The following is a 25821-nucleotide window of genomic DNA, read 5'->3' as shown; positions in this document are numbered from 1 at the left end:
GTATTGTGTATGACTGTGTTGCTTGATTTCCTTAAAAGTCCAGTGCATGTACAGAGGAATAGTGCACCCTGTGCCATATAGACGTAGGCAAGACATCTGACATCTTGTAGCTTCAGTGCCCTCATTTCTAAAATAGGAATAATGGTAATTCCTGCCTTATAGGGTTCTTATGAGGATGAAGTCCTGTTGGAAAGCAGCAAATGAAAGGCTTGGCATAAGATATCTGCAATATCATAACTATGATTATTATTCTAATTGTTAGCTTTGTTTTGGGGGATAGCCAACTACTCCAATTCACAGTAAAGACTTGTCTGAGGGCAGTTTGCTGGCCCACAGGCTCACAGAGATAATCCAGCAACATGTTCTCCCTATAACCACACCCACCCCTTGTTCCCAGGACTAATGAGTAACCTGATACGCCTCCTTTCCTGCCAAGAGTGGAGTGGCCTGCTTGTTCTGCTGACCACATCTGATGCCTGTTTATAAGAGCTTTTTCCTGTTGCCCGAGAGTGGCTGACTAGGGAGGAAAAGTCAATAGTGCAATAAGGAAACATGCTTTCCTTTTGGCTCTCACCTGGAAAACGTTTTTTGTTTATCATGTGTCTTCAAGTGTTATTATTTTTTTTCTTCAGATCTCAATTGTTGAAAGTGACTTTCTGGGCCATTGTTTGCTCATAGAATGACCAAATGATGCAGACTTCTGTTGCCATTCTTCTATCTGCTCCCTTTCCCCAACACACAACCTCACTACCCTTAGGTGGGGCTTAAAGAAGGTGGGGCAGCCTTCTCACACCCAGCATATTCACATGTGTAAGAGAAACAGTCACCGTTTATGGAGGCTTTCGGTGCTCTAGGTGCTGTGCTGGACCCTAACTTATTACTAAACAGAATGTTCACAATGGCCTTGGAAGGTATGGCAGCGTCTTGGGGGACAGGAGGAAGATATGTAGCTTCAGAGAGGTCAAGTGACTTTTTTCAAGCCACCCTGACAGCAAACACCAAAGCAGGGATTTGGACTAAGTCTAATGATCTGATTGGGTTTATATTTCAGTATAATCTTGTGTTATTTATAGTTGGGGAAAAGGATGGTGAGATCTGGCATCCTAGTACTTGACTTCAAAGTCCCCTGGAGTTTTAACCTATCTTGAAAAAGGCCTGTCATTCAGGCACATGGGCTAAGGGCATTGGCAAATCCATGAAGTCTTTTAGAAGCTTATAGGGATCCTCTGGGGCTTTGGGCACTTGACTTTGAATTAGAAGAGGCCCAGGGGGACAGTGGCATCACTGTCCCTTGTCATGGACTTGCTGTTTCTGCTGATGTGATGTCAATATCAGCCATTCCTTTGGATTCCCAACTTTGGGTTGCACCTGTTGCCACATTTGACATGTGGACTGTGATAGATACATACCTTGGAACATCCCTAGAGGACCAGGGTCCTCACAGGTGGCTCTGTTTGGGAGGCTATTTCATGAGACCAACTACTGGGGCACTCCAATCTAGACATCTTCTTAAAGCAGAGTGCAGTGGCAAGCTCATGTGTTCTGATGTGTACAAGGAAAAACCTCAACAACCAATTCCACGATCTGTTGTGACCCAGATTATACAATCTGTAATCTCCATAAGAGTTGGGACCGTATTTGTATTCACCAGTGTTGTAGAACAGTACTTGGCACATCATGGACACTCAGTAAATATTTGTTGAATGAAGAAAACTTTGGCAAAGATGATAGTCCACTTTCTGTCCCCTCCTGTGGCCTTTCTGTGTAACAAGATACGTATCCTGGGTCCTTAAGTCATGTTGAGCTATGGAAACAGAATTAACTAACAAGAGCATGGGAATGAGACAGAGAGAGAGAGTGAGAGAGAGAGAGAGAGAGAGAGGGGAAGAGGGACAGAGAGAGAGAGAGAGAGAGAAAGAGAATGTGTGTGTGTGTGTGTATGTGTGTGTGTGTGTGTGTGTGTGCAGGTGAGCATATGTGAGTGTAGTTCTTATCTGTCATGAGTCTAGATGCTGCCCTATCTAGCCCTAGTCTGGGGATCCTCCTAGGGGCAGGACCATATTCTAACTTGATGCCAAGTCAGTTAAAAGCCTGGAGAGCCCCCAGTGATGCCACGTGTGCCTCTGGAATTGCATCTGCTGCTTGTAGGTGAAGATTCAGGTGACCAAAAAAAGGTAGTAGGTGGTGCTTTTGTGATTTAGCAGTGAAAGCCACTGGCAGCCACGGTTTGCTTAAAGGGGAGAGGTGTGTGGTTTTCTGTTATATTTTGCTTTCAGATCACTCCGACTTCAGTTTTCTTCTTGCTTTTCATTCTTAGTCAATGTCAGATCCTCCTTTACCTCTTTTCCATTTTGGTTAATTTTAGTGGATTCTCCCTGCATCTTAAATAATTGCATCCTTTTATTTGCCTTCCACTCACTTAATTTCAGGCAGTGTGTGTGTGTGTGCGCACACACGTGTGTGTTTATGTGTGTGGGGTGTGTGTGTGTGCATTTTGTGTGTATATATATGTAATTATAAGCTCTATCCCCTTTAAACATCTGAACCACACATGAACAATGCACAAGAGAAAATTGCTTGGCATAAAGTTAGAATTACATCTTTGAATTTTCGTCATGAGTTTTTTTTTCTTGTCCTGTCTTATGGTGCTGAGTGAATGTGTCTTAAGGTCTTCAAACTATATCATGGGAAAATTAAGGAGAAAATACGTAAAACTGCCCCCACTTTGCCCAGGAGAAATTAAGATATAAATAGATTAAGATAACTGTCCAGATGGGTGCAGTGGCTCACGCCTGTAATCCCAGCACTTTGGGAGGCCGAGGCAGGCGGATAATGAGGTCAGGAGATCGAGACCATCCTAGCTAACATGGTGAAACCCTGTCTCTACTAAAAATACAAAAAATTAGCCAGGTGTGGTGGCGGGTGCCTGTAGTCCCAGCCACTCAGGAGGCTGAGGCAGGAGAATGTCATGAACCTGGGAGGTGGAGCTTGCAGAGAGCCGAGATTGCACCACCGCACTCCAGCCTGGGCGACAGAGCAAGACTCCATCTCAAAAAAGAAGAAGAAGAAGAAAAAAGATAACTGTCCAATTTAAACAGCAAAGAAATAGAAGTATGTCTTGGATTAAAATCTAACAACAATTTACCTGACTTTGGGCAGTTAAAATTATCATTAAAGAAAATAATATGTTTACTTTGGTAGTAACTTTGCTTTTCAATGTAGTAACATTTGACCTGCACAGTCTAGACATTTTATTTTTAGTTTGAATCCCTATTAAGTGAAATGATGTTGACAATAGTTAACAATTCATGAATGCTTGTAATGGGGGAAGTCCGTGATTTGGGGGTTAGACTGGCATGGCTGCTGAACTAGAGTTTATTGATAACAATGAAGAAAATATTGCATTCACACCCTTACAGTCTCATTAAATAGCATTTTTCCTTTGAAATGATTCATAAATGCTACCTTGTAATCTGTTAGAATTTGTAGGGCTGTTTATTTTTGGTCATCAAACCTGATGAAGTTTTAGGAGCCTTACTCTACTCTTAAACGTATTGTGAGATGCAATGGATAACTAGTGCGATTATCCACATGATTTGAGTACAGAGGGCCCCGAGTTATGTACACAGACACACCAGCTCTTCTATTCTTTTTTTTTTTTTTGAGATGGAGTCTCACTCTGTCACCCAGGCTGGAGTGCAGTGGCATGATCTTGGCTCATTGCAACCTCCACCTCCTGGGTTCAAGCAATTCTCTTGCCTCAGCCTTCCAAGTAGCTGGGATTACAGGCACGCACCACTACACCTGGCTAAGTTTTTGTTTTTAGTAGAGAAGGGGTTTTGCCATGTTGGCCAGGCTTGTCTCGAACTCCTTGCCTCATGTGATCCACCCGCCTTGGCCTCCCAAAAGCTCTTCTATTCTTAATGAAGGCTTTGCAGAGAAGGGAAAAGGCCTTCACAGTGAGAACAACAGGCCTGACCCTCATCCCCAAAGGACCTCTGCATCCTTGGATCTGTCAGAGCCTTCTGGGCTTTATTTCTGTATTTATTGGAAATAAAAGTAAACTAAATGGTTTTACCCACCTTCTAGTGGTCAAAGAGTTGCTGCAATTTCTTTAACTTTTTCTTAAAAAGCTCAAGGACGTCCGTAATTACGCTGGCCAGGAATATACTGACACTTGCGAGCTACTAAGGCTGGCCGGGCTATAGTCCTCTACACTGAATGGCTTCAGGTTTCGGTGGCTTTGAGTTTTCATTTTGTTTTCTATATTTTTTTCTCCCCGCATGACACAAGTGGTGCTTGAGATGATTTTAATGGCTTTGTTAGGTGGGTTTAGATTTAGATTGTACTGGGTTGGTACATAGGCAATTGGGGGTTTTGCTATGCTTTAAAAAAAAAAAATGGCAACAACCACAATTACTTTTGCACCAATGTAATACATGGATGTGACCCACATTCTACCACAGTCATGGAGAAGATTCCCTGGGGATCATGTTAAATGCAGACTCTGATCTACTGGGTCTGGGGTGGGGCTGGAGATTCTGCATTTTTAACAAGATCCCACAAGATGCTGCTGCCCTGGACCCTTGTGACTCAAGGTTTGATCTACAAATCGGCAGCATGGCACCCCCAGGAGCTTGCTGGAAATGCTAGCTCTAAGGTCTTTTCTGAACCTGCTGTCTCTGTATCTGCAGTCACAAGCCTCCCAGTGATCCCTGGACACATTAAAGTTTGGGAACCGCCAACGTAACACACTGCTGGAGACCACGCCTTCACACTTTCCCTAGAAGCAGGGATCCCATTTCTTGGATTCCAAACCACTTCCAAAGAGCTTGTGGAAGGATGTTTCCAGGCCTGGGCATGTTCTCTCTTGGGAACACCTTTAACCTCTCCAGGACTTTCCATTCCACTCTGTGCCCTCCTCTGTCCCTGTTAAGATCCTTAAGCTTTATGAAGACCTTGGTCCTCTGCATATTAGCTCCACTGTCTGCGTTCTTTGAGACAGACGCCAGTGGCTGAAGCATGGCTGGAGAAGGGACATCGATCTTTCTTAGTACTGCTGTTCCTAGAGGATATAATTTGCTTGATAAATGGGTTCTGGCTGCAGCTACTCAGGGTGGAGTGAGGGATTGTGCAAAATGCTGGGTGCACCAGGCTTTAGAAAAATTGCCAGGAGGATAATAAAACCTGAAAGACAAACAAGACGAGGAAGGAAGGTGCTCTGTGGTGTACCTGGTCCCATTGCCCTGTGGCCGGCTGTGTGAGAAGAAATAGGAGTCAAGGTTCTGGGGTCTCACAGAGTGGGAGTGTGTGGCCATCACAGTGTCAGTAGCACCCTGTGGGTGGCAGAGTATATTTCAGAGGTGGCTGCAGCCATATCCCTCATTCATCTGCTTTTCTATAGTAAGAACTTGCCACACCCCAGTCAATGGGTGGAGTCATTTCCCCTCCCTGGAATCCAGACTGACCTTAGGAATCACTTCTGACTGGAGATGACACTACACAACTTCTGAGACTAGGTTGGAAAAAGCCATTGAGCTTCTGCCTTGTTCTCCTGGGATACCTGCTGTGGGGGAAGCCAGTAGCTATGAATAATTCTGACCACCCTGAGACCACAGTGCTGGAGAGGAAGGGTTTTTCTAGGGGTGGAGGGATGGGGTTCGAGATCTTTTATTTTCAGAGCTTGCAACAGTTGGTTAGCAACGCTAGCTAAGTTGGTATGATCCGAAGGCCAATCACCTTTCTCTTTAGGCACTCAACCAACAGAATCTCTTTCTTACAAACAAGATCATTGACCAGTTGGGATCTGTCTCAACGTGTGTGTGGGAAGAGGTTCTCTCCCCCTACTTCTCCCAACAAGATTGTTTTATAGCCAAATGAAACTCAAATCCATAATACAGCAACGAGTCATCTCCTGTGTCACTGATTCCCCCCACCCCCAGAATAGGAAGTTGAGGTAAGAGGGGAGAGACTGTGTCCTGTTATACGAAAAACAACAGCAGGGGTTCCAGCTAACAGCCTGGTCAGTGGACTGCCGTTGACTGTGCCCACATGAGAGATGCTAAGTGGGAACTACCTAGCGGATGAGCCCCTCTCAATTTCCTGATCCACAAATTCATGAGCAAAATAAAATGTTTTGAAGTAATTTGCTATGTAGCTACAGAAACTGGAGTATTCTGAAGCTTTGGTTATCAGAGATACACTACACATTCTTAAAGACATCCTTCAAGCAAAATTTATTTCATTTCACTTCATTTCATTATGTCTTAAAAACACTTGGGAGCAGGGAGTAGGTTGTCACAAAATCAAACAAAGCCCGAAAACCGTCTAATAAAAACATGCGGCTTTAGGCTAGAGTAAAATGATAATAGTAATACAATTCTAGTTTTTGTTTCTCTTCTGTCAGGCCCTACATATATATTCCATCGTTTAACTTTCATTCCAACTCTGTAAGGTGTGTCTCTTTTAGAGATGAAGAAACTGAGGCTCAGAAAATGTTAAATGACTCACCATGTGCCAGAGTTGGGGTTTGAACGCTGCTGGACCTGACTCTAGAGCCTGTCCTGCAGTGGGTGGAAGAGTTGTTAATGAGAAGAGTTAAATTACAGGATGTCCTGTCCTTGGATCCTAGGCTCTGGGACCCTTAGGTGTCATTTAGTTCAATGCTGGGGACTCCTGGCCCATCATAGTGTTTTAAAATCCACATTACCAGACTCTGTTCACGTGGAGTCTTAGGTCTGTGGTAGGGTGTTTTCTAGAAGGTTCTGACCCTTCTCAAATTGAAGTCTCGGATTTAGTTCAGCCTCCCCCATTGCAGAGGCCCTGGGAGAGGAAGCAGCTTGCTCCACAGCACGGAGCAGCTCAGCTGGCGAGCTGGGGCAGAGAGCAGGTTTCTGATGCCCAGAGAGGGTGCTCCTCCAGGCAGCTCTAGAGGAGGTTTGGAAGACTGATAGCAGAAGTGACTTGCACCCCAGTGAGGGGATGCAGTAGGGATTCTGTAATAGAAGTGCTCCAGGTTCAGGGTTGGTGAAGGGTTGACTGGGTTCTGTGATGATGGCACTGCAGGAGTCCATTCAGTCATCTAGCAAATAGCTACCAAGAGATGCCTGTGTGCCAGGCAGAGGCGCTGGGGGCCCGGTGCTGAGCAGAACGGTCATGGGTACCACTGCTTTTCGAAATTACATAAATATACAGACTTTTAGGACTTAAAACGTCACAGAGGAGGCAGGGAGAGAAGGGGAAAGAGAAGGAGGGAGGGAGAGACAGGGAGAGAGACACAGAAGATGGGTGGATTTTAGGTTTCTTAGATACGCAATAGAATTGAGAGTCAGGCTGATCAAAGTAAGAATAGTTTCAGTGTCACCTGTTCAAAGTCCCAAATAGATGTTAACTTCCGTGGTCTCTGAGTGCCTACAGTGGCCCAGCCGTGCTACTGGGCTCTGAGGTGACAGCCCTGGAGTGGCTCCTGCCCTCATACCCTCACAGGGGAGCTGAAGCTGCAAACAGAACATACTCGTACAACGTCCCAAATCTGGGATAGAAACCGGGGCTGTGGGACTCCTGATTCTGTCTGGAGACTGGGATGGCTTTAGGTGACCAACTGTCCTGGTTTGCTCAAGACTGAGGGGTTTCCTGGGATATAGGACTTTCAGTGCTAAAACTGGAAAAGTTATGGACAAACCAAGACTGCTGGCCACCCTAGAGGGTTTCCTAGAGGAGGAGAAAGCTGAGCTTCTCCTCCTCTCCTGCTCCCCTGCACTCTTCATCTTGGATCATGGGAATCCTTTTCCCAGAAACCCAAACCAGAAGCCTAGGAATCAGCTTCAGCCACTCCTGCCCACAGGTTCTCCGTGCCATCCATTTCCTCTCCAGTCTGCTAGTCTCTCTTGCAGGGACAGCTGCCACAACCTCAGCACCTCCCACCTTGCCTTCTATTCTCTCTTCCAAGTTCCATCCTCACCATGGCCAGGGCCACCATTTTGAATTGGAATTCCCATTCCATGCTCCTTTACCAAACCTCTCCTTGGCTCAAAATCAAAGTCCTCTAGCCTGGCACTCAAAGCACCAAATGACCTGGCTTCTTTTGCCCTCTCCAACTGCATCTGAAGTGGTGCTGAACTTAGTTCCTCAGGTAAAGATTGGCTGGAGAGCTGGGAGGTGGCCTGATGGCTGAGATCTGAAAAAGCAAACCCCTGCATTTCTGACCCTTTCTTAGTTTTTCTCTTGGCAGTGACTGCTTTTCATTGCCCAACCAATGAAGACAGCACACGGGCAGCTGTGCCGGTTACTCCCTCGCTTATGTTCCACCTCAAGCCTGTTTTGTTTTCAAGAGACCACACTGCTGCCCTGGCCTTGCCCCATTCTGACTTCAGTTTCCAGTTTACTTTGGAACCCCAAGTCCTTAGAGTCTTTGTACACACAAAGCTACTCCCTTATGCATGGAATTTGTCCTTGCTGGCAGGTGGTGATGGAAGAGTCTGTAAAGTCTCAGTGATTCTTTCAGTCCTTCCCAAGCCTTTGAACCAGTGAGAACTGACAGCAGGGCCTGTCTCTTTCCCCCTCTGCAGCAGTCTGGATTCTCCCCACTGAGGGTGCATAGTGGGGGGCCTCCTTGGGAACTTCCCGCAGCAACAGAACGCTTAACCTTTATGTACTTTTCTTTTTACGTTTCAGTTTTACAGAGTTTTTGGATCCGTTCCAGAGAGTCATCCAACCGGAAGAGATCTGGCTCTATAAAAATCCTTTGGTGCAATCAGATAACATACCTACCCGCCTCATGTTTGTAAGTACCATGATTTCATGCCTTATTTGACTGCTCTCTCGAAGATGAACCAAATGAGTTTTCATCTTTGCTTTTCTAACCCTGAAGACAGTGGGTGGCCTGAGAGAAAGAGAAGGTGAGCAGCCCATCAAATTAAAATCCAGTTCCTTGTCATGATAAGAGCTGCTTGGTCATGTGAGAAGGACTCTGTTAGAAATGCTTGTTCCCTGGTGCCACAAAGAAATAGCACACGAACATAGATTTAATTCTCTCAGCAAGACAATGTTTACTTTCTGCAGAAAGGGTGCTCATCACAGATGGAACGATGGTGAGAACATGCCTGAACAAAGGAGGCAATTTTTATCCCTTATGCAGCTTGTCCCTGCTACTGTGTCCTGTCTCCATTGGCTGGAGCTGGACCTCACAGTCAAAACTAATACCTGATTGGCTAACAGCTTAAAACTTTCTTAAATAGGTAAAGGCAAGGGAGAATAAAGGAAAAGAGAAAGTTGCTTATGAAGGATTTAAAGAAGCAATAACGTTTCCAAATAAGGAAGGGGCATAAGCTATAAGCTAAGACTTGCCTCGGCCTGTCTAGACATGCCTGAACAAGCCAAAGCAACTAACTGGGCTGAAGTGTAAGAACTAACAGTTGATAGGAGGCTTTAGGGTAAGAAGCTGTTATTCCTAGTGCCTATTTTATTTTAAAACTAAGACGAGCTTTGAAGAGGAATTTTTCTACTTTCTACAAGTCATCGCCCAATATTGTAGAATGAGAAAGGACTTGCTTGTCTGGGCTATGCTGAGTTACAGTAAAGGAAGACTAGAAGCCAGTGATTGGAGAATTTTCTGTCCACTCTCTTTTTAGGATAAGCCTTGATTCTGCCCAAATGAAAGTACCCAGATAGCTCTGTTAGCCTCTTTTCTGGTTTTAGCTGGTCAGTTGTTGGCCACTAATAAGACCACCCTGTGCTTCAACCTCTTGAGAGTGTCTTGTGTCTCTCTGCTTCTAGAATAAATGGGCAAGCACCCATGGAGCTGGTGAATATATAGAGATAAATTTTACCCCCCCCCCACCCCCAATGCCACATGGCAATTGCCACAACCTTTTACATTTCACTGCCTATATGCCAGGCTTGTTGCTGAGAGCTTAAGAAATGATGGTCTAATTTAATTCCACCCAGCATCACAGTGAGGAAGATGTCATTGTTGTCCACATTTCACAGATGCAAAACTGCATTCCAAGAGAGATGAGGGAACTTGCCCGATGTCACATAGCTAGTGAGCACAGCACCAGGTTCTAGCAGCCAGCTCTTGGAGCTCAGCTCTCAGCCAAGAGGCTGCCCTGAGGGTTGGAGGCAGTGTCTGGGACTCCTTGCTGATGCTAATGAAGCCCTGGAGAATTGGAGAATCACCATCCAACCTTTCTGGAGCAGAGGAAATATTTAAGCTCCTCTTTGTTATGGAACGATAATGTCACTTTTGGATGGGCAGCCTCCCAACAGTTTGAAGGTTGTTCCTGTTGACCTGCCATGGTGTCTCGTGCCTCTCTGGGAACTGCTCCAGAAACTTCATAGACACACAGGGAACATTTTTGTATTTTGAAAGAAATCCCTCTGATTTTGTGGAGGAAATTTTGTTAATTAGTGATGATTGGAAAGATCTGTGTTTTTGCAAACTCTTGGAAATGCCCATAATGCCAGCGAGCATTAAAGTATTATTTTAATTGCTTCTTAATAATTACTTTTCTACTGGAAAGTAAACTGGATTTTTATAAATCTTAGGGAAATTGACAAATTAGGGTTGTTGTGAGTAGGGAATTACTAACACATGGCTATTAAAATCAGGCTTTTTTCATTTCTGCTGTAACTCAAATCTTCTATAAATCCTAGAAATAAAGGAAGCAGTGTATGTGTAATGAGTTTACTCAATGGCTTTAATAGGGAGAAGCTTCTATTTATCAGTTACTCCTATTTTTCATAACATTTTACATTTCATGTGTTGTAAAAACACAATTTGGAGATGAATGTTCATATGGGATGTTGTGAGAAATCTGTGGCTGTGTCCTAGATTTATGAACAATGGATTGTTTTGAAGTCTAGATACAAATGCCACAAATATTCTGGCTACAGGCACAAATAGGATGGAGCAATTTGCATGCTGGTGGTGGTAGAAATTAGTCAGTAGAGGGCTTATTCAGCACTGGGGTTCTCAGAGAACAGAAGGATATTCAGCCACACATACTGATTCATACCCTCTATTCTCCTAATGAAATAAGTTCAACCTTTTATTTCATTAATAGCAGTTGATGAATTTCATTCATTTGGTTGCACGATTTAGTACAATTCCATAATAACACAAGGAAAGCAGTAGATACATTTATAATACCTATAACGCAAAGATGAAAAATATTTTGTCACCCCATAAAAAAGATTTGTTCTCCTGGGTTTTAAGAATTTAATATAAAGCATTGTATTATTTTGGTACTTTAAAACCTTCAGACGTTGGTAGAATAATTGGTAATAGAACATCCATTTTCACTGATGTATAAAATGGCTTGATTTTCTTTGAAAGCTTAAATTTTTTTATTTACTACATAAAAAAGTCCTGGGGTCTCCTTTAATTTTGGTTGGAATGTTTTAATCAAAAGGTGAACTTTCTAACTTTCTTACCAAGGTGTTTTTTAGAAGCAGCTGGTATTGACTTGGATTTCTTTTATTGGATAATTAATGCTTCTAGAGTCATGTGTGTGCAAGTTAGACGAACCAATTGGGCAAATGTAACAAGAAAATTAACAGAATAATGGTTAGGGAATTAAGTGCAGAGTAAATGGCAATAATGTCACTGGAAGCCTCCTAACTTGCACTTTCGCTGTCTGTGGCGCCATTAGCTCAGGTGATGTCTGTCACCCTGAAAGTTGGGTGTAGTTAGAACTGTTTGAATCCAAGAGCTTGTTTCCCTTGACAACCCAGTGTTCCTGTTGACCAGAGACTGGCTGAGAATTCTTTTCAGATGCACTCAGAAGTCTTGCTTAGCATTTCAGGGATATGCCCAAGGCCTTTATGGAAGGCTGTTTCCTTATTCAAAAGAGGTACCGGTTGCTTGCTGAGTGTGAGGGGTTTATCAGAACATTTTTAAAAACATACTTTTTGTGTAGGACAACTTCATTGGTATTAGTTGTTGCTTTTTGGTACACGTTTTGTTATCTGTAGTAGTTGTTTCTTTGTACATTCAGGGGACATTTTCAGGGAGTCTGCTATGGGTAAAGAAAACCATAGGGGCTATAGTGGATAAGAAGTCCAGTGAGACTTGGGGTGTACCTTCAGGGACCCTCCAGGATCACTGGTACATTAGGATGGTACTCTAATACAAAATGGAATCTGAAAAGGGCCAGAGGAGAGGCCCAGGTAAACTTCTAAGGAACTACTTCTTCTTCTTCTTCTTCTTCTCCTTCTCCTTCTCCTTCTCCTTCTCCTTCTCCTTCTCCTTCTTCTTTCTTCTTTCTTCTTTCTTCTTCTTTCTTCTTCATCAGCTACAACAGTAAACATTTCTTGAATTCAGGGGCTGTGCTTATAACTTTATAAAGAACATCTCAGTTAATCTTCAGAATCAAAACTAGGGAAAACAAAACTAGGGAAATTACACAACTTGTCCAAGATTATACATCCGTCAGTGGCTGGACCAGGATCTGAGCACCGGCTGTGAGTGCAAACTCTCACTTGGAGGCACTCTGCTTGATGCCTCTTTGGTGATTGGTTAGGTGGAGAGGCGTGTAAAGGCGGAGAAATGGAGAGTGAGCCCACGTGGGTCCTGTCAATAGAGTCTGTTTGGAGTATCTATGTGTAAGGGCTAAGAATGGGGCATGGATAGAGCTAGACTGAGGATAGCTTTGGATTGGTTAATTACAACCTAATTCAGTGGATGGTTATGAAACACTTGCCATGAGGAAAGATGAATAAGATATGGTTTCAAGTCTAGGGAGGGGCACAGACATGAACACAAGGTGGACAGTGCTTCACTAAAAAGCCTTGAGGAATAGGTAAGACTCAGTAAGGAGTTTAAGGAATGATAGGTTTTGCAAACTTTTTTCCTTGGCTTCCAAAAGAAATCCACCCAAGCCCTATTCTTTGCCCTCTTCTGTTTTTGCTTCGACCGTGATAGGTCCAGATTTATTCTCATAGACTATTACTGATAGATACTGTGTTGATTTGATACCAGGGTTTTCTATTCTGGGATAGGATGCTTCTAAGGAAGACAGAAATAAAGTCATTTTGGGGAGGAAGAAGGAAGAAAAAGAGACAAGGCTGGATCATGATAGACACTTTAATTTTTAGGCTCTTTTTAAGAGTCTTAGACAGCTCTTTTATCTGTGACGGAATGTAATTGTTTACCCACAGCAGGGCCTTTTCCAAGTGTCTGAGTGTCTTAAAGTTGTCTTTATAATCACTTTGCAACACACCTTTCTGTCAAAAGCCAGAAATGAAGGCACTTTGGGCCCACTGTTTTGTTTTGTCTGACGTGAATGAACCCTAGTGACAAACTCCTCTCTGGCTAACACCCTCACATCAGGGCTGCTCTGGCTTCGATCTCTTCTGGTTGTTAGAAGTCCTTGGCATCCTCATGCCATCCCCCCTCAAACACACTGCTCCACATTTTGTGGTTTCCCGGAAGTGCCCAGGCAGCATGGTGCACGGTGCCTTGCATCAGCACATGAGGATGACCCACTTTCTGGGTGTAGAACTGGCCAGGGATTGGCGCCCCTTCCTGTGTTGATTCATGGGTGGATGCTCCATACCCTAGTTGGTCATTTAGGGTATGGTCAGGGTGCCTGGGGGAATTAGGCTCCCTTTTCTGTCCCCAGCTTCCTTCCTTTACTCAAAGGTGCACACTACTCAGATCTCAGGGTGCAGGTGGGCTTGAACTGAAAATCCTTCAATCCTATATGTCTGGTGACAAGATCCTGATACCCTTTTAACAATCTTTTCCAGAAAATAATGAAATACTAGTCAACAACCAGCATTTGCTGGATGGTAGCTCTCTGTTGGACCCTGTTGGTGGGCAGTTGGTATGGGCTCCATAGTGGCCTACTACGGGTCAACTCCCAGCTTGCCACTCACTAGCTATGCAAATGTGGAAGATCACGTCCCCTCCTAGCACTTTACTTTCTTCATCTGTGAAAGGCGTCTTTAAGAACATGTCTCATCAAGCTGTAGAGAACATCAAATGGGGATGACAGACCTATGGCACTTTATTTAGTGCATGGTACCTAATCAGCATTCCATAATTGCTGGTGAATTGAAATCCTGCGAATAATACCTGTCATAGATATTATTATCATCATACCCATTTTATAGATAAGGAAACAGAATTAATGAGGTTAAGTGACTTGCTCAAGGACAAAGAACAGATAAGTGTCAGAGCTGGGGCTTAAACCCACCTCTCCTTAATCTGAGACCATTCCACACACATTTTTTTTTTTTTTTTTTGTACAGAGCTCTGGCTTCCCAGCCTGTGGAACAAGCTACATACAAAACTAGCCACAATCCAGATCCTGCTTAATGATGCATATGCTATCTCTTTATGTGGGCACTGTGCAGTACAATTAGTAACTTTAAAGGTGGTGTTCAATATATAATCTCTGTCAGCCTCATTTTCCCCATCTGTAAAATAAAGCTTTTGGGCTAAGGGAATCACTGAGATTCAAGACTCCAACCCAGGAGCATGGCAACCCAGTCTGGGAGTCTTGTTCCCACTAGCTGTGTGCATTTGTGTGTTTACTGACCTCTATGATTTTTAGTTTGGTTATTTGTACAATGGGAATAATATTTTCCACAACAGAGTAGTTAGAAGATTGGAAAGTGTGAGGTAAGTCCTTAACACATAGTAGGTGCTTAAGCTGTGACAGCTGTCACTGAAATTTCTTTGACTTATCTATGACCTGGACCTGGAAACAAGCCGCCTTACCTTTCTTTTTTAACTTGGAAAAAAGCATGCACTGTATTTTATTTAATGTTTACTTTCTAGGGTAGGAACTGCTGTAACATTGTGGTTAAAAGTGTAGAACTTAATTTAGGTGACCTGGGTGCAAATCCTCATTTTACCACTTGATTAGTTGTGTGACTTCCAGCAGGTTGCTGAACCTCTCTGTGCTTTAGTTTCCTATTCGTTAAGTAAGGAGTCTTTTCCACCTAGGATTGCTTGAGAATTGAATGAGTTAATTTGCATGGGGTGTCTAGAATAGACCATAGTCCTTAGTAAGTTCTCAGTACACATTAGCCTTTGTTATTCTAACCTAGGTATGTACATTCAGCAGCCCCATACTCATAACAAGTGAGCAGAACTCAAGTCCAAGAAGGGTTCAATATGTTCTCTGAATTCTGCAGCAGTGTTTGTCTGGAATTCTTTGTTTTCTCTCAGGTCTCATTTAATAAGCACTGACCACTCCCCATCTTCCTACCCTGGGCTCATCCTAGGATTTCCTTGGGTTTGATTCTTTTAAAATTAGACATGGAAACATTAACAGAAGAGAAAACAATACCAAGGGAGATTTTGCTTGCTCATGTTTTCCCCCCATCTCTGCCCATGTGTGGAGGTACAAGGGAACATCCCCAACTTATGTCCCTCTGTCCATCGTCATCTGCTCCCCTGGCCCGAGCAGCAGAACCGCAGCTACCAATGGCCTTTGTCCGAAGAGTGGAATGCATACGCACTGGCTTCAATTCAATCTGCTTTGCTGAGTGAAAGTGAGGTGGTGGGGTGCTTACTCTCTTCATTCCTCCTTCACTCCGTTCACAGGTGTTTTGCCCCAGGAGGAGGTTGTTTTCCCAGTGTGTTGGCTTCTGAAGTTCACCTCTTAATTCCAACTTTCAGTTAAAAAATGTTTGTATACAAGGGGGTGAATGATACATGTAACTATGTCTCTATCCATCCTGATTCATGGACCCTGCTACCCAAAGATATGGCTGATACATTTCCAGAAGAAGAAATGAGACACCAGGGCCCATTGCTGTTAGGATGAGAGGAGGAAACAAGCCACATCTTGCAATCACACAGTCACCTCTGCTGAAGCCACTCTGGCTGCAGCCACACGGCACTTTGAAGGCTGCATTTCCTCGCCTGGGAAGCTCTTGAGGTGGGGAGCCTTGGGCCCTCCTGGGTGCTTAGCCTTGGCTCAAGAGCAGTTGATAGTGGTCCTAGACACCAAAATACATCTACCTAGGGAAGTTGTAGCATGAGTTAAATTAAGTCCAGCCTTGTTGGGGAAGTAGAGGTGAGGGTCCAATTAGGAAGAGGCAAGTTGAGGCAGGCAACGGTTCTAAAGGAGATCACTGGACCATCAGGCCACTAGCTTGGAGTCATTGAGCAGCTCTAATGAATTCTTCAGCCCGCACACTTGACCTTGATCCTGAGCACCTCCCACCTGGCACCCACATCTCTTGTGTGGGCAGTGACTTTCTGCTCTGGAGTTTCCTTTGGAAGCCTCATTGGGAAAGTCATCCCAACTCAAATTTTTTTCTAGGGTTTCATTATTGCCTAACCTTAGATTATACCAGCTGGGATTGTCTTGAAATATTTCCTTCAGAATCATGTTGTTCTCCTATATAAACGCTGAATTGGTGGTCATTACTGGGCCATCCCCTATTTGGTGAGTTGCTTTCTCCTATTTGGGAGCACATTGCCTGGTCTGTATGCAGTGCTTGAAGGGACAGAAAACAGAAAGGTAAGCTGGTGGGCTTCATGTTTGGATTTGGAGAAACAAGGACTTCTTTGGCCTTGACCATAACGTTGGACTTCAGTAAGTGGTGCTTCAGTTCTTGTTCTTTAAGCACTAAATGTGTGAATCAAAAGTCTAAGGCATAATTCTCAATCATCAGCATCAGTACCATTTGAGATACTGTTAAAAATATACATTTCTAGACCTGCTATATAAGCATGTTTGAGGAAATCAGTACTTTAACAAGCCATGTAGTTATTTAGGTGTGAGAGCTGCCCAATAACTTATGGCAACTTTCACACACTTACTGGACCTCTTAACTCATGAGTGTTGCCCTTCTGAATAGCCCCCAAGGGAATCCTCTGCTTTCTCTGTAGCGGTTCTGAATCTCCTCTCATGCATCTGCCTTTAGCACCTGAATACCCTCCATGGTGGCAAGACTTGCTTATTTGACTTTTAAACCGTCTAAATCATTCAGGGCCACAGCTGAATTGTCAAACTGGTTACTACCACTTCTGGTCAGAAATAAATGGTGACAGGTAAGGAGAGGGCTTTTTTTCATGTCTCATACAAGTGGCGTCTGAAGACAGTTCCCAAAGGGGAGTCCCCAGGATGATTTGAACTCTAGCTGTCTGATTGTAGTAAGGATGTGGAGCATCTCAAATAATTTTAAAAGCCTGCATTCATTTGGGTGAATTCTGTTTTTACAAAAGAAGAGCTCCTGGTCAACATAGTGAAATCCCATCTCTGCTAAAAATACAAAAATGAGCTGGGCATGGTGGTGCACACCTGTAGTCCCAGCTACTCAAGAGGCTGAGGCAGGAGAATTGCTGGAACCCGGGAGGTGGAGGTTGCAGTGAGCGGAGATCATGCCACTGCACTCCAGCCTGGTGACAGAGTGAGACTCCATCTCAAAAAATAAAAAATAAATTTAAAAAAGAAGAGCATCTTCCAGCCATGCCTTAGTCCCATCAGGAAGCCCCTCTCCAAAAAGTGACGGCTTGCTAGAGTGGAGAGGGAGATTTCCAGAATTATGAACACTATTGGTTAACAGTTACATCCCAGCCCTCCCACGACTGACTGGTAGGCCGATTCTGGATTTGTAAGATGTTCAGTCTCTTCTGATGTTGTTATCCTGAGATGTTATAGTCATAAGGAAGTAACATAAATACCTTTTATATGGTTGGTGGAATGTTGAAAAACAATTTACTAATTATGGAAAGCTGGAATAAAGACTCAATATGGGAAGGGAAACATTGTCCCCAAATCCTGGCCTCGCCCCTCTCCAGTTCTGTGTTCCCAGGCGCATCACCTAGTCCTCAAGCCTGGAGGAGGCAGTCACAGAGCTATCATGAGGATGTAAGAGTCTCCTGGACTTGATGGTAACTACCATGGTTTCCACTTCACAGTAGGTTTTGTAATGAGTGTTGGTTGCATCTGAATCCCACCAGTTTAACTCATTAAGTCTGAGTTGAGCATCTATGTGGAGGAAAGGGGATAGAGGAAGGGAAGAGGAGAGTCTTTATGCAAACAGACTAAACTCTGCTTTGCAGAAGAGATAAATATTCAACAAAAGAACACCAAAAAAGAATGAATTGATTGACTCTAAGTGAGTCCCAAATGCACTCGTGTTTCCAGAGAGATGGGAGTGGGAAGCCAAGGGTTCTTCACCCTTCCACAGAGGAGAGCATGAGGGGAATTACTGGCAAACATGATTCATTGTAATTATAGACTATTTTTTTCCATTTAAAAAGTCACTGCTTTAAACATGGCTCTCAGCAATTACAAATCAATTATAACCTACAATCAGATCTTCCATTTTTAAAGTCTGTGTAGTCTCTAAGCACAGACATACATCATCCTTTTTTTTTTTTGTTTGAGGTCAGGAGTTCAGTAAGATTATTCAACTAGGGAGTCTAAATGAAGCTAACGGGAACTAATTATCAATCAGCCCTTCTGATAGCAAACTGATGTCCTCATAAGGGATTGTTTGTTATTTCTTCCAGGCAATTTCTTTCCTCACACCCCTGGCTGTTATTTGTGTGGTGAAAATTATCCGGCGAACAGACAAGACTGAAATTAAGGAAGCCTTCTTAGGTAGAGTATTCACAGTTCCTGCTTTAGGGAATGGGGCTGGCCTTAATTAGATGATCGCATTTAAGAAATCTCAGTTGCATCCAACTGATTTTTTCTTTTGGTCAAATTAAGCTGGGGAGGAATAACATAAAATAAAGATAAACTTTAAGCCCAAATAAGAGCCAGTGTGCAGTCCTAAATGGAGGATGGTCAGACGCCGCCCGCTGTCGCTGTCCGTTGTGCTGAATGCTCATAACACCCCGTACACACTAGAGAGCTGTGCTGCTCAGGCGCACACTCTGGGCAGCTCTTGGCAGTAGGCAAAGTAAATCTAAAACTTTGTTACCTCCGACTGTCCAGTCTCACATTTTTGGCTAATAGACCCACATTATGGGCAATTCAGAAATCAACAACAGACTCCTCAACCAAACACTGTTGGCTAGAGGCAATAATGGGCAAATGCGGGTGTAAAATAAAATAGATATTACAAACAAACTCTATAACTCATCTGAAGTTTGAAGACATTTTGGTAGTTAAGTGTTCACTATTATGTGAAGAGTGTTATGATCTTTGTCATTGATTATAACATCATTGTTATAAATTCTTCCCAAGCTAAGCCATGTCTGCAGGGCACAAGAGTTTGACGTTTCAGGATTAAATGTGTTTTTCTGGTCTTCATGTAAATCAAATCCTGAGTAAATGACGGCACCAAGAGATAGCCAAAACTACTTGGCTTGTTTAGCAAACAAAATAAACTAACCTGTAGCCAAGTTTTCAGCTTTTTGACCATGAGAAAAACAAAAAAAAAATCAGGTTGATTTTTTCTTTTTTTGACAGTCACCTAAAAGTTACCCAAATCCTCAGCCTAAATTTTGTTTTTGGTGTGTTATATGGACTTACCATTCAATGGCACAGTAAGTCTGGAAAATGAGAGCCTTCACTTAAGGGTGTGTTTGTTAATTATTGGGCTTTGAGGAAATGAAAATGTAGCAAAATATGGTCCTCCCTTTTTCATGGTAAGGGAGTGAGTGTGAGAGCTGCATCTAGGGAGTGTGGGACAACAAGCAGCTCCTGCCCTAAAGCAGCACACAGAATGCTTCCTATATAACCAGGCTTCTGTTAGGCCCTATCTAGGTGAAAGGAACAGAATACCTCTCAAATTAGCTCAAATAAATTAGGGGTTTAATTACAGGGCTCTGATAAGCAATCTCACAGACATCCAAGAAAAAAGGGGGAAAAGTTCAGAGGCACCTCACAGGGACTGGAATGGGGAACTGGGCCATCAAGAGGGGAGACCTCCCTCTTGGCTCATGACCACTGCAGTATGCCTTCCCTCTTCTCCTGACACTCCCAGCCTGATTCCTCTGCCTTGACTTTGTTTCTGCTGCCCCATGTCTCTGGTGTATGTGAGACTTGGGCTTGCAGTGGTGGTGGCTTCTGCCCCCAATCTGTCTGCTTGTTCAACTTTGATGCCCACCCACCAAGATTCACTGTGTTTCTTGGTCCAGACTTCCTGTACAGAGTCTCTGTACTTCCTAGATAGAGTCAGCTCATTTCTCCAGCCTGGCCACAAAAACTGTGAGTCCCTGACCAGCCTGTCGATGCCCTCCCTCAGGTCAGGTGTGTACCGCAGGCTGCCCTTGTATGGCTTGGCCTTTTGGTCACAGGTTTCAGTCTCCTCAGCTGAGGTGGGAAAAGGTCACATTCTCCAAGGACGCAGGTAGGTGTCCATTCACACATGGCTTGAGTGGCCAGGCAGTGTTTGGATGGATATCACCATAGTCTCCAAAAAGTGCTGTTGGGAGCCCTCTCAGTTCACTTGGAAATCCCTTTAGTTCATACTTTATTCTAGTAGCTCCCCTGGCATGGACTCTCAAGATAAGTGGCTGTGGGTAAGAACTGTCTTTCGTGGTTGTGGTTCTCACTGATGGCTGGCTTTTGGAGTAGGGCTGCTGTCATAGCAGTAAGTAGCTCACAGTTGCCTTCTCCAGACTTTTCATTCTGAACGAAATCTCCCTTAGGGTGACATTTCAAAACTGAACATCATACTCTGTCTGCTATATGTTAACAGAGAAGGTGGAATTATTGGATGTTCTGTTTGCCTAAATAAATGACAGCCTGCCCTATAAAAATGATGAACAGCCTCCCATTGTGTGTAGAGGTTTTTTTTTGTTGTTGTTGTTGTTTTTTTTTTTAATTGCTACTTTTAGGAAGCCTTGGAAGTAGGGGGTGGAGGTGGGTGATCTTTAAAAGCCAAGGATGGAAAAGTGGGTGTAGATTTTCCAGTGTTGTCTGGAATTCAGGACTCTATCAACCAGGAGGTTTAGTTCTCAGTGCTCTTCTTTACTCAGATGTCTTCAGCAGACTTTAACCCAGGCTTCCAAACCTGGATCCCAAGTGCTGCCCTCATCTCCAGGTAAACAGTGGCCATGTTTGTGCATCTGGCACTGGTTGAGAGGAGTGAGGTTTGCCCCATGCAGCATTGGGCTTTTAGGAATTCAGGCTGCAAAACAGTCAGGTCTGTATACTCTAGGAACCCTGTTATAAAAGCACAATAGTACTGATTTCCTACAGCAACGAAAGTAACAACAAAAGCCCTCTAATCCCCTGGAATGCTTATAACCAGTAGTGTCCTGAGTACAGGCTGCTTACAAGCCAACTCACGGGACACGTTGCTTTGAAATTTTTTATCAGATGCAGTATGGTTTGTCTTTTTGACTCTTCTCTCAAACCCACAGTGCTGTGGGATGCTGTAAAAACAGAACAGCCTTTATGACCAGACCCACTGGGTTATTGTTAATGAACAAGCATTCCTGATGGGGGCCATTTATTTTCCTGTTTGTCCAGCCTTTTATGGGTCTGATCCCAGCACAGCTTTCTCTCTAGTATCAGTGAGGGGCTCCTGCATTGATTCCCAGAGGGTTGTGCTATTCCGATAAAAATATTAAACAGTTTAGGTTCCTGCTATAATGCTGAAATGACTGTGTTAAATATCATCACCAGCTTCCTACCTTTCTGCTTCCTTCAGGTGCTTGGATCAGACAGGAAAATTGCCAATTGTTGGTGGTTATAACACATCCATACATTTTCCAGCTTAGCTACTTCAGACTTTTTAAAGAACGGCTCTGTGCTGTGATAAGCCCACCAGGCTCAGAGGCTGGGGAAGTGATCCATGTGGCTGTGTATGAAGTTCACCAAGATCTATGTGGGGCGATAGGGAATTGGCCAGGGATGCTTGTTCCCAGAGAGGCCATGCTAGGACCAGGATGAGAATGAGTCCAGCCCCACTGGGAAAACACAGCAGTGAGCCTGGCAGGCCAGCCCTAACAGAGAAAAGACCACAGTAATTTCCTGGCAATCTCACAACCTGTTAATTATCAGGGTTTGTGGAGAGAACATGGCAAAGATATTCTAGGGAATTTTTTCTCCCCTCTTGGAGAGAGGCCTCTCCACAGTGCTCTGAGCTTGCCAGAGAGAAGGGGAGCTGGCATTTGAGGAAGGAAGGGTCTATGTGTTCAGAATGCAGTCAGTGGATCTTTCCAAGTTCCCTCATATTCAGTTCCAATTTCTGCACCCCCATTTCATGCTCCGTGTTTTAATGGCAGTGCTGTGCTGCTGATTCACGCTCTGCCCTCCAAGTCTGTGGCCTGTCCCTCCTTTCTGCCACACTCGGATATGGCCAGTTGCCCCCATCTCACACGTAGGTGATTTGTTTCCCTTTGACAAAGATGTTCATTTGAATGTGTCCCTCCCATTCTCTCTGCTTCAGATGACTTGTTAAAAACAGGTGGGTTGTGTTCCCATCTCTGTGGCTCATGCTCTTAGTGGTACTGGCCATTCCACAGTACTTTCTGCTCATAGAACAACATATTTGTCTCTCTCGATGGGCCGTGAATTGCCCTAGGCAGCTCCTTCCCGAAAATGCCCCCATTCACTGCTAAATTCTTATATAAATCTCAGCTAGTATTGAACAGTTAATATTTGCCGAAGGGAAATGGTAGCTCACATGCTTTATTATTCAACAAAGCAGTGGAATGGGGCATCAATAGGTTTTTATTGCTTCTGTGAGGCATTTGACCTTCTATCACATTGATGGTGATGACTCTGCCTTTTATGCACTCTCAATAAACCACAGGAGAGAGGTGCAAGATCTTTGCAGTGAAAGCTCTGTGACTCATGTTACCTGCCACCTTCGGGACAATCTGTGCTGCGTCTGGCAAAGTCTTCCCAAACTGTTTAGAGAAAGTCCCTGTGCTCTGTATGATCAAATAATGTATCCCAGAAGTTCTTGCTGTTTTAGATGGCAAAAAGCACTGCCTGGGCAGACCTTCTCCAAAGCCAGTGAGGCTTTTGGACTCTGCACCTTTGCAGAAACAGTGATTTGTTTGATAATAAATGGACAGCTGTCGGCCGGTGATGGGTCAATAATGAGATAATTGCCGAGTGGGGACGTCCTTTTCTGCAGTAGGATTCCAGCAGCTGCTCTGATTAGAATTATGTCTGAGAAGGTTGCCAGGAGAAAATAAAAAAAGTTATGTTTCTTGCTACCAGTAAAAGAAATTCTACATGCTGTGGTATTAAATCTGTTCATATCAGGCCAGAAAATGATGGATGAGCTCCTCTGTGATTGTGAAAATTTCAGTCAAGGCGGAGAGATAAATTTCATGACACAGGGGCCTAGAATTTTATGAGTCACTCTCCAAAGTCCTGGCGTAATTATATTTTGCTCTAGCAACCCAAACGTATCTCTGTTTTCAAAGTATTCATGCCTATTTCTATGGTCATTAAATAGTATTATAATGTAACAGTGATGATGATGATAATGATGATGATTATTTTGATTTGAGAGCCAGCTTGCTATTTTTCTGTCTGTTGGTTTTGTTTTGTAGCGGTGTCCTTGGCTCTTGCTTTGAATGGAGTCTGCACAAACACTATTAAATTAATAGTGGGAAGGTAAGTTCCAAGAAGAATGAAATGGTGACTTAGACTATGAAGGTCATCTGTATAGGAAGCTGGGCCAGCAGACACTGGATGGGACAGATTTGAGCTCATCTAGCTCTCCCTTAAACCGTCCTTCTGAGCTTTCCATCCTTAGCACAGATCTTTCCTTTGAATTACGAACTCACTATTTTAGAAAGCAGGAGATCACTAGCAAGGAAATGCCCACTGACCATACTTTCTTGTGGGACAAAGCTCACTGCTGGCGTTTCCAGTTCCTTCCACTGCCAGCCCAAGGCCTCCCCTGACACCCTCTCACTTGTCAGTTTTGGTCTCTAATAAATAAGTAGGATTTCTTACCTATCATTCTCTTCAGGATGAGACATATGGATTGGCATCTGAGCCTGGGCTTACGGCACATTTCTCTTACTGCCCCTGAGAAATGATTTCTGTTTTCCATTTATCTTTCCTTCTCTTCTGACTACTCTGGTGAAGAGCTGGTCTCTGCAGACATGAGCCGTCAAAATATCTGAATACAAGACCTAACTAACTCTAGCTGGCTGTTGGCCTGGGACACACTAGATCCCCTCTCAGAACGTTAGTATTTATTTTATCTACTGGATGCAGGCCAGGGACTGAGGGGGCAGGAAATAGATAAAAATCAGGCAGTACGTGGCCTGTTGCTGCTGTATTCCCTTAACTTTGTGTGCTTAGAGCTACCACAGTGCCCTGACCAGTGCTCACTGTCAGGCCTCGGCCCTCTGAGGTTCTGGTGCATTAGGTGGACATCCATACTTGGAGAAACGCTGGCTGAGTACTGGAGAGACAGAACCCCAGCTGTTCTGGTAGACTGCTTAGGCCCTACCTGAGTTGCAGAACTGAAGGACCAGCGATCAGGACTGTGACTTGGAGTGCTCAGAAAGCAGGTGCTGTGTTTCTGACATTAGCTAAGCTTCACCCATGGTAGGTACTCAGCGAATATTAGTTGAGTATGAATGTGAGGTGATAGGCCATCACCTACCTGTGTAAGGACCCTCATTCGAGTGAGGCAGTAAAGCATGTGGTGAAGTATGTTGGCACAAAGATCCAGGCACTGGTGTTCAGAGCTCATCTTTGCCACTTACTGGATGTGTGTGACCTTGAGCAATGAAGAGCCTTCATTTTTGCACGTGTGAAATACAGACAGCCCCAGGCTCTGCCTCAGGGTTCTCCTAAGGATTATATGGCACAATGGGTGTGTGGACCTTAGCACTGTGTCTGAAGCCCAGTAAGCACTCAGGACTTCCTTCAGCTGTGATTGCTGCAGGAGGCTCGACTTCAGGCCCAGGGCCACCCCTATGTAGAGGTCTCTTTCCCATGTCCTAGACCAGAGAGGCCAACCTGGGGCACTGTGTCTTCTGCATCATGGAGCTGAATATTTAAGGTCTCTCAGTAAGGCCGGGTGAGGCCTGCCATTTCAGGAAGGGCAAGTGGCCACCCAAATTCAGGATATATGGACACGAGGCGCCTGGAGTCTTGGATCCCAGAGGCAGCCTCTGAAATAGATCAAGCAGTAGAGCGGTAGATAAATAGGATTACTTATTTATCATTCTCTTCAGGATGAGACCTATGGATTGGCATTTGAGCAATCCATGCCAATATCCAACAATAGAGCGGTAGATCAAGACAGGAAGTAACTTTTAGTCTACGGGTGGCATGAAGCCTTCCTTTTCACACCTGTCAAACAAGGAGCTTAAGCCAGAGGACACTGCTTAGGTGCCTCCTGTACGTCATGTCACTTTATCCTTAGGACCTCAGCTTTGGGTCAGTATTGATTTCCCCCTTCTACAGATGTGGAAACTGAAGCTGGGGGAGACCAAGTGACCTTCCCAAGGTCATAAAGCAAGTAAGTGGTACGTGGGAGCGCCAACTCAGATTTTTCTGACACCAAAGCCTGAGCTTTTCCTCAAATGCCTGTGTCTAGAGGATTCTGTGGGGAGCTCCAGTGTTGATGGCCAAGGGGGCTGAGGAAGGAGCTAGGGGCAGTGGGGAGTTGGGGGTTCAGCTTGGGGTCATTTGTGATGGCAACATTTTATATTGAAAATGTCCATGGTGTCTTTTGTAGACCTCGCCCCGATTTCTTTTACCGCTGCTTTCCAGATGGAGTGATGAACTCGGAAATGCACTGCACAGGTGACCCCGATCTGGTGTCCGAGGGCCGCAAAAGCTTCCCCAGCATCCATTCCTCCTGTAAGTTCATGGCTGGGATGCTCTTAGTGCCCCCAGTCATGTTTCCTGCTCACTGTCTTTGGGAATTTAGGTGCAGAGCAAAGCACTTGTATGTGAATGTCAA

General features: G+C 44.2%; 1 protein-coding gene across 12 annotated transcripts in view; it reads left to right on the top strand.

Moving 5' to 3' along the window:
• Positions 1-25821, top strand: part of LOC105467886 (phospholipid phosphatase 4) — a 167379-nt gene that overhangs the window by 61908 nt on the left and 79650 nt on the right. For 3 of the 12 annotated variants that reach the window (XM_071069027.1, XM_071069026.1, XM_071069025.1), the window contains exons 1-5: positions 8260-8525; positions 8674-8782; positions 18482-18572; positions 23441-23504; positions 25594-25718. In XM_071069027.1, the coding sequence (XP_070925128.1) occupies positions 8299-8525; positions 8674-8782; positions 18482-18572; positions 23441-23504; positions 25594-25718 (616 nt within the window). In that variant the 5' untranslated portion in view covers positions 8260-8298. Of the gene's footprint in view, positions 1-728; positions 912-8259; positions 8526-8673; positions 8783-17764; positions 17858-18481; positions 18573-23440; positions 23505-25593; positions 25719-25821 lie in introns of those variants that run through there. The other 9 variants (XM_011717726.3, XM_011717717.2, XM_011717698.3 and 6 more) reach the window with 6 other exon arrangements.

The sequence above is a fragment of the Macaca nemestrina genome, chromosome 9 (assembly GCF_043159975.1).
Source record: "Macaca nemestrina isolate mMacNem1 chromosome 9, mMacNem.hap1, whole genome shotgun sequence".
NCBI lineage: Eukaryota > Metazoa > Chordata > Mammalia > Primates > Cercopithecidae > Macaca > Macaca nemestrina.
This window is presented reverse-complemented; position numbering and strand designations above follow the sequence as displayed.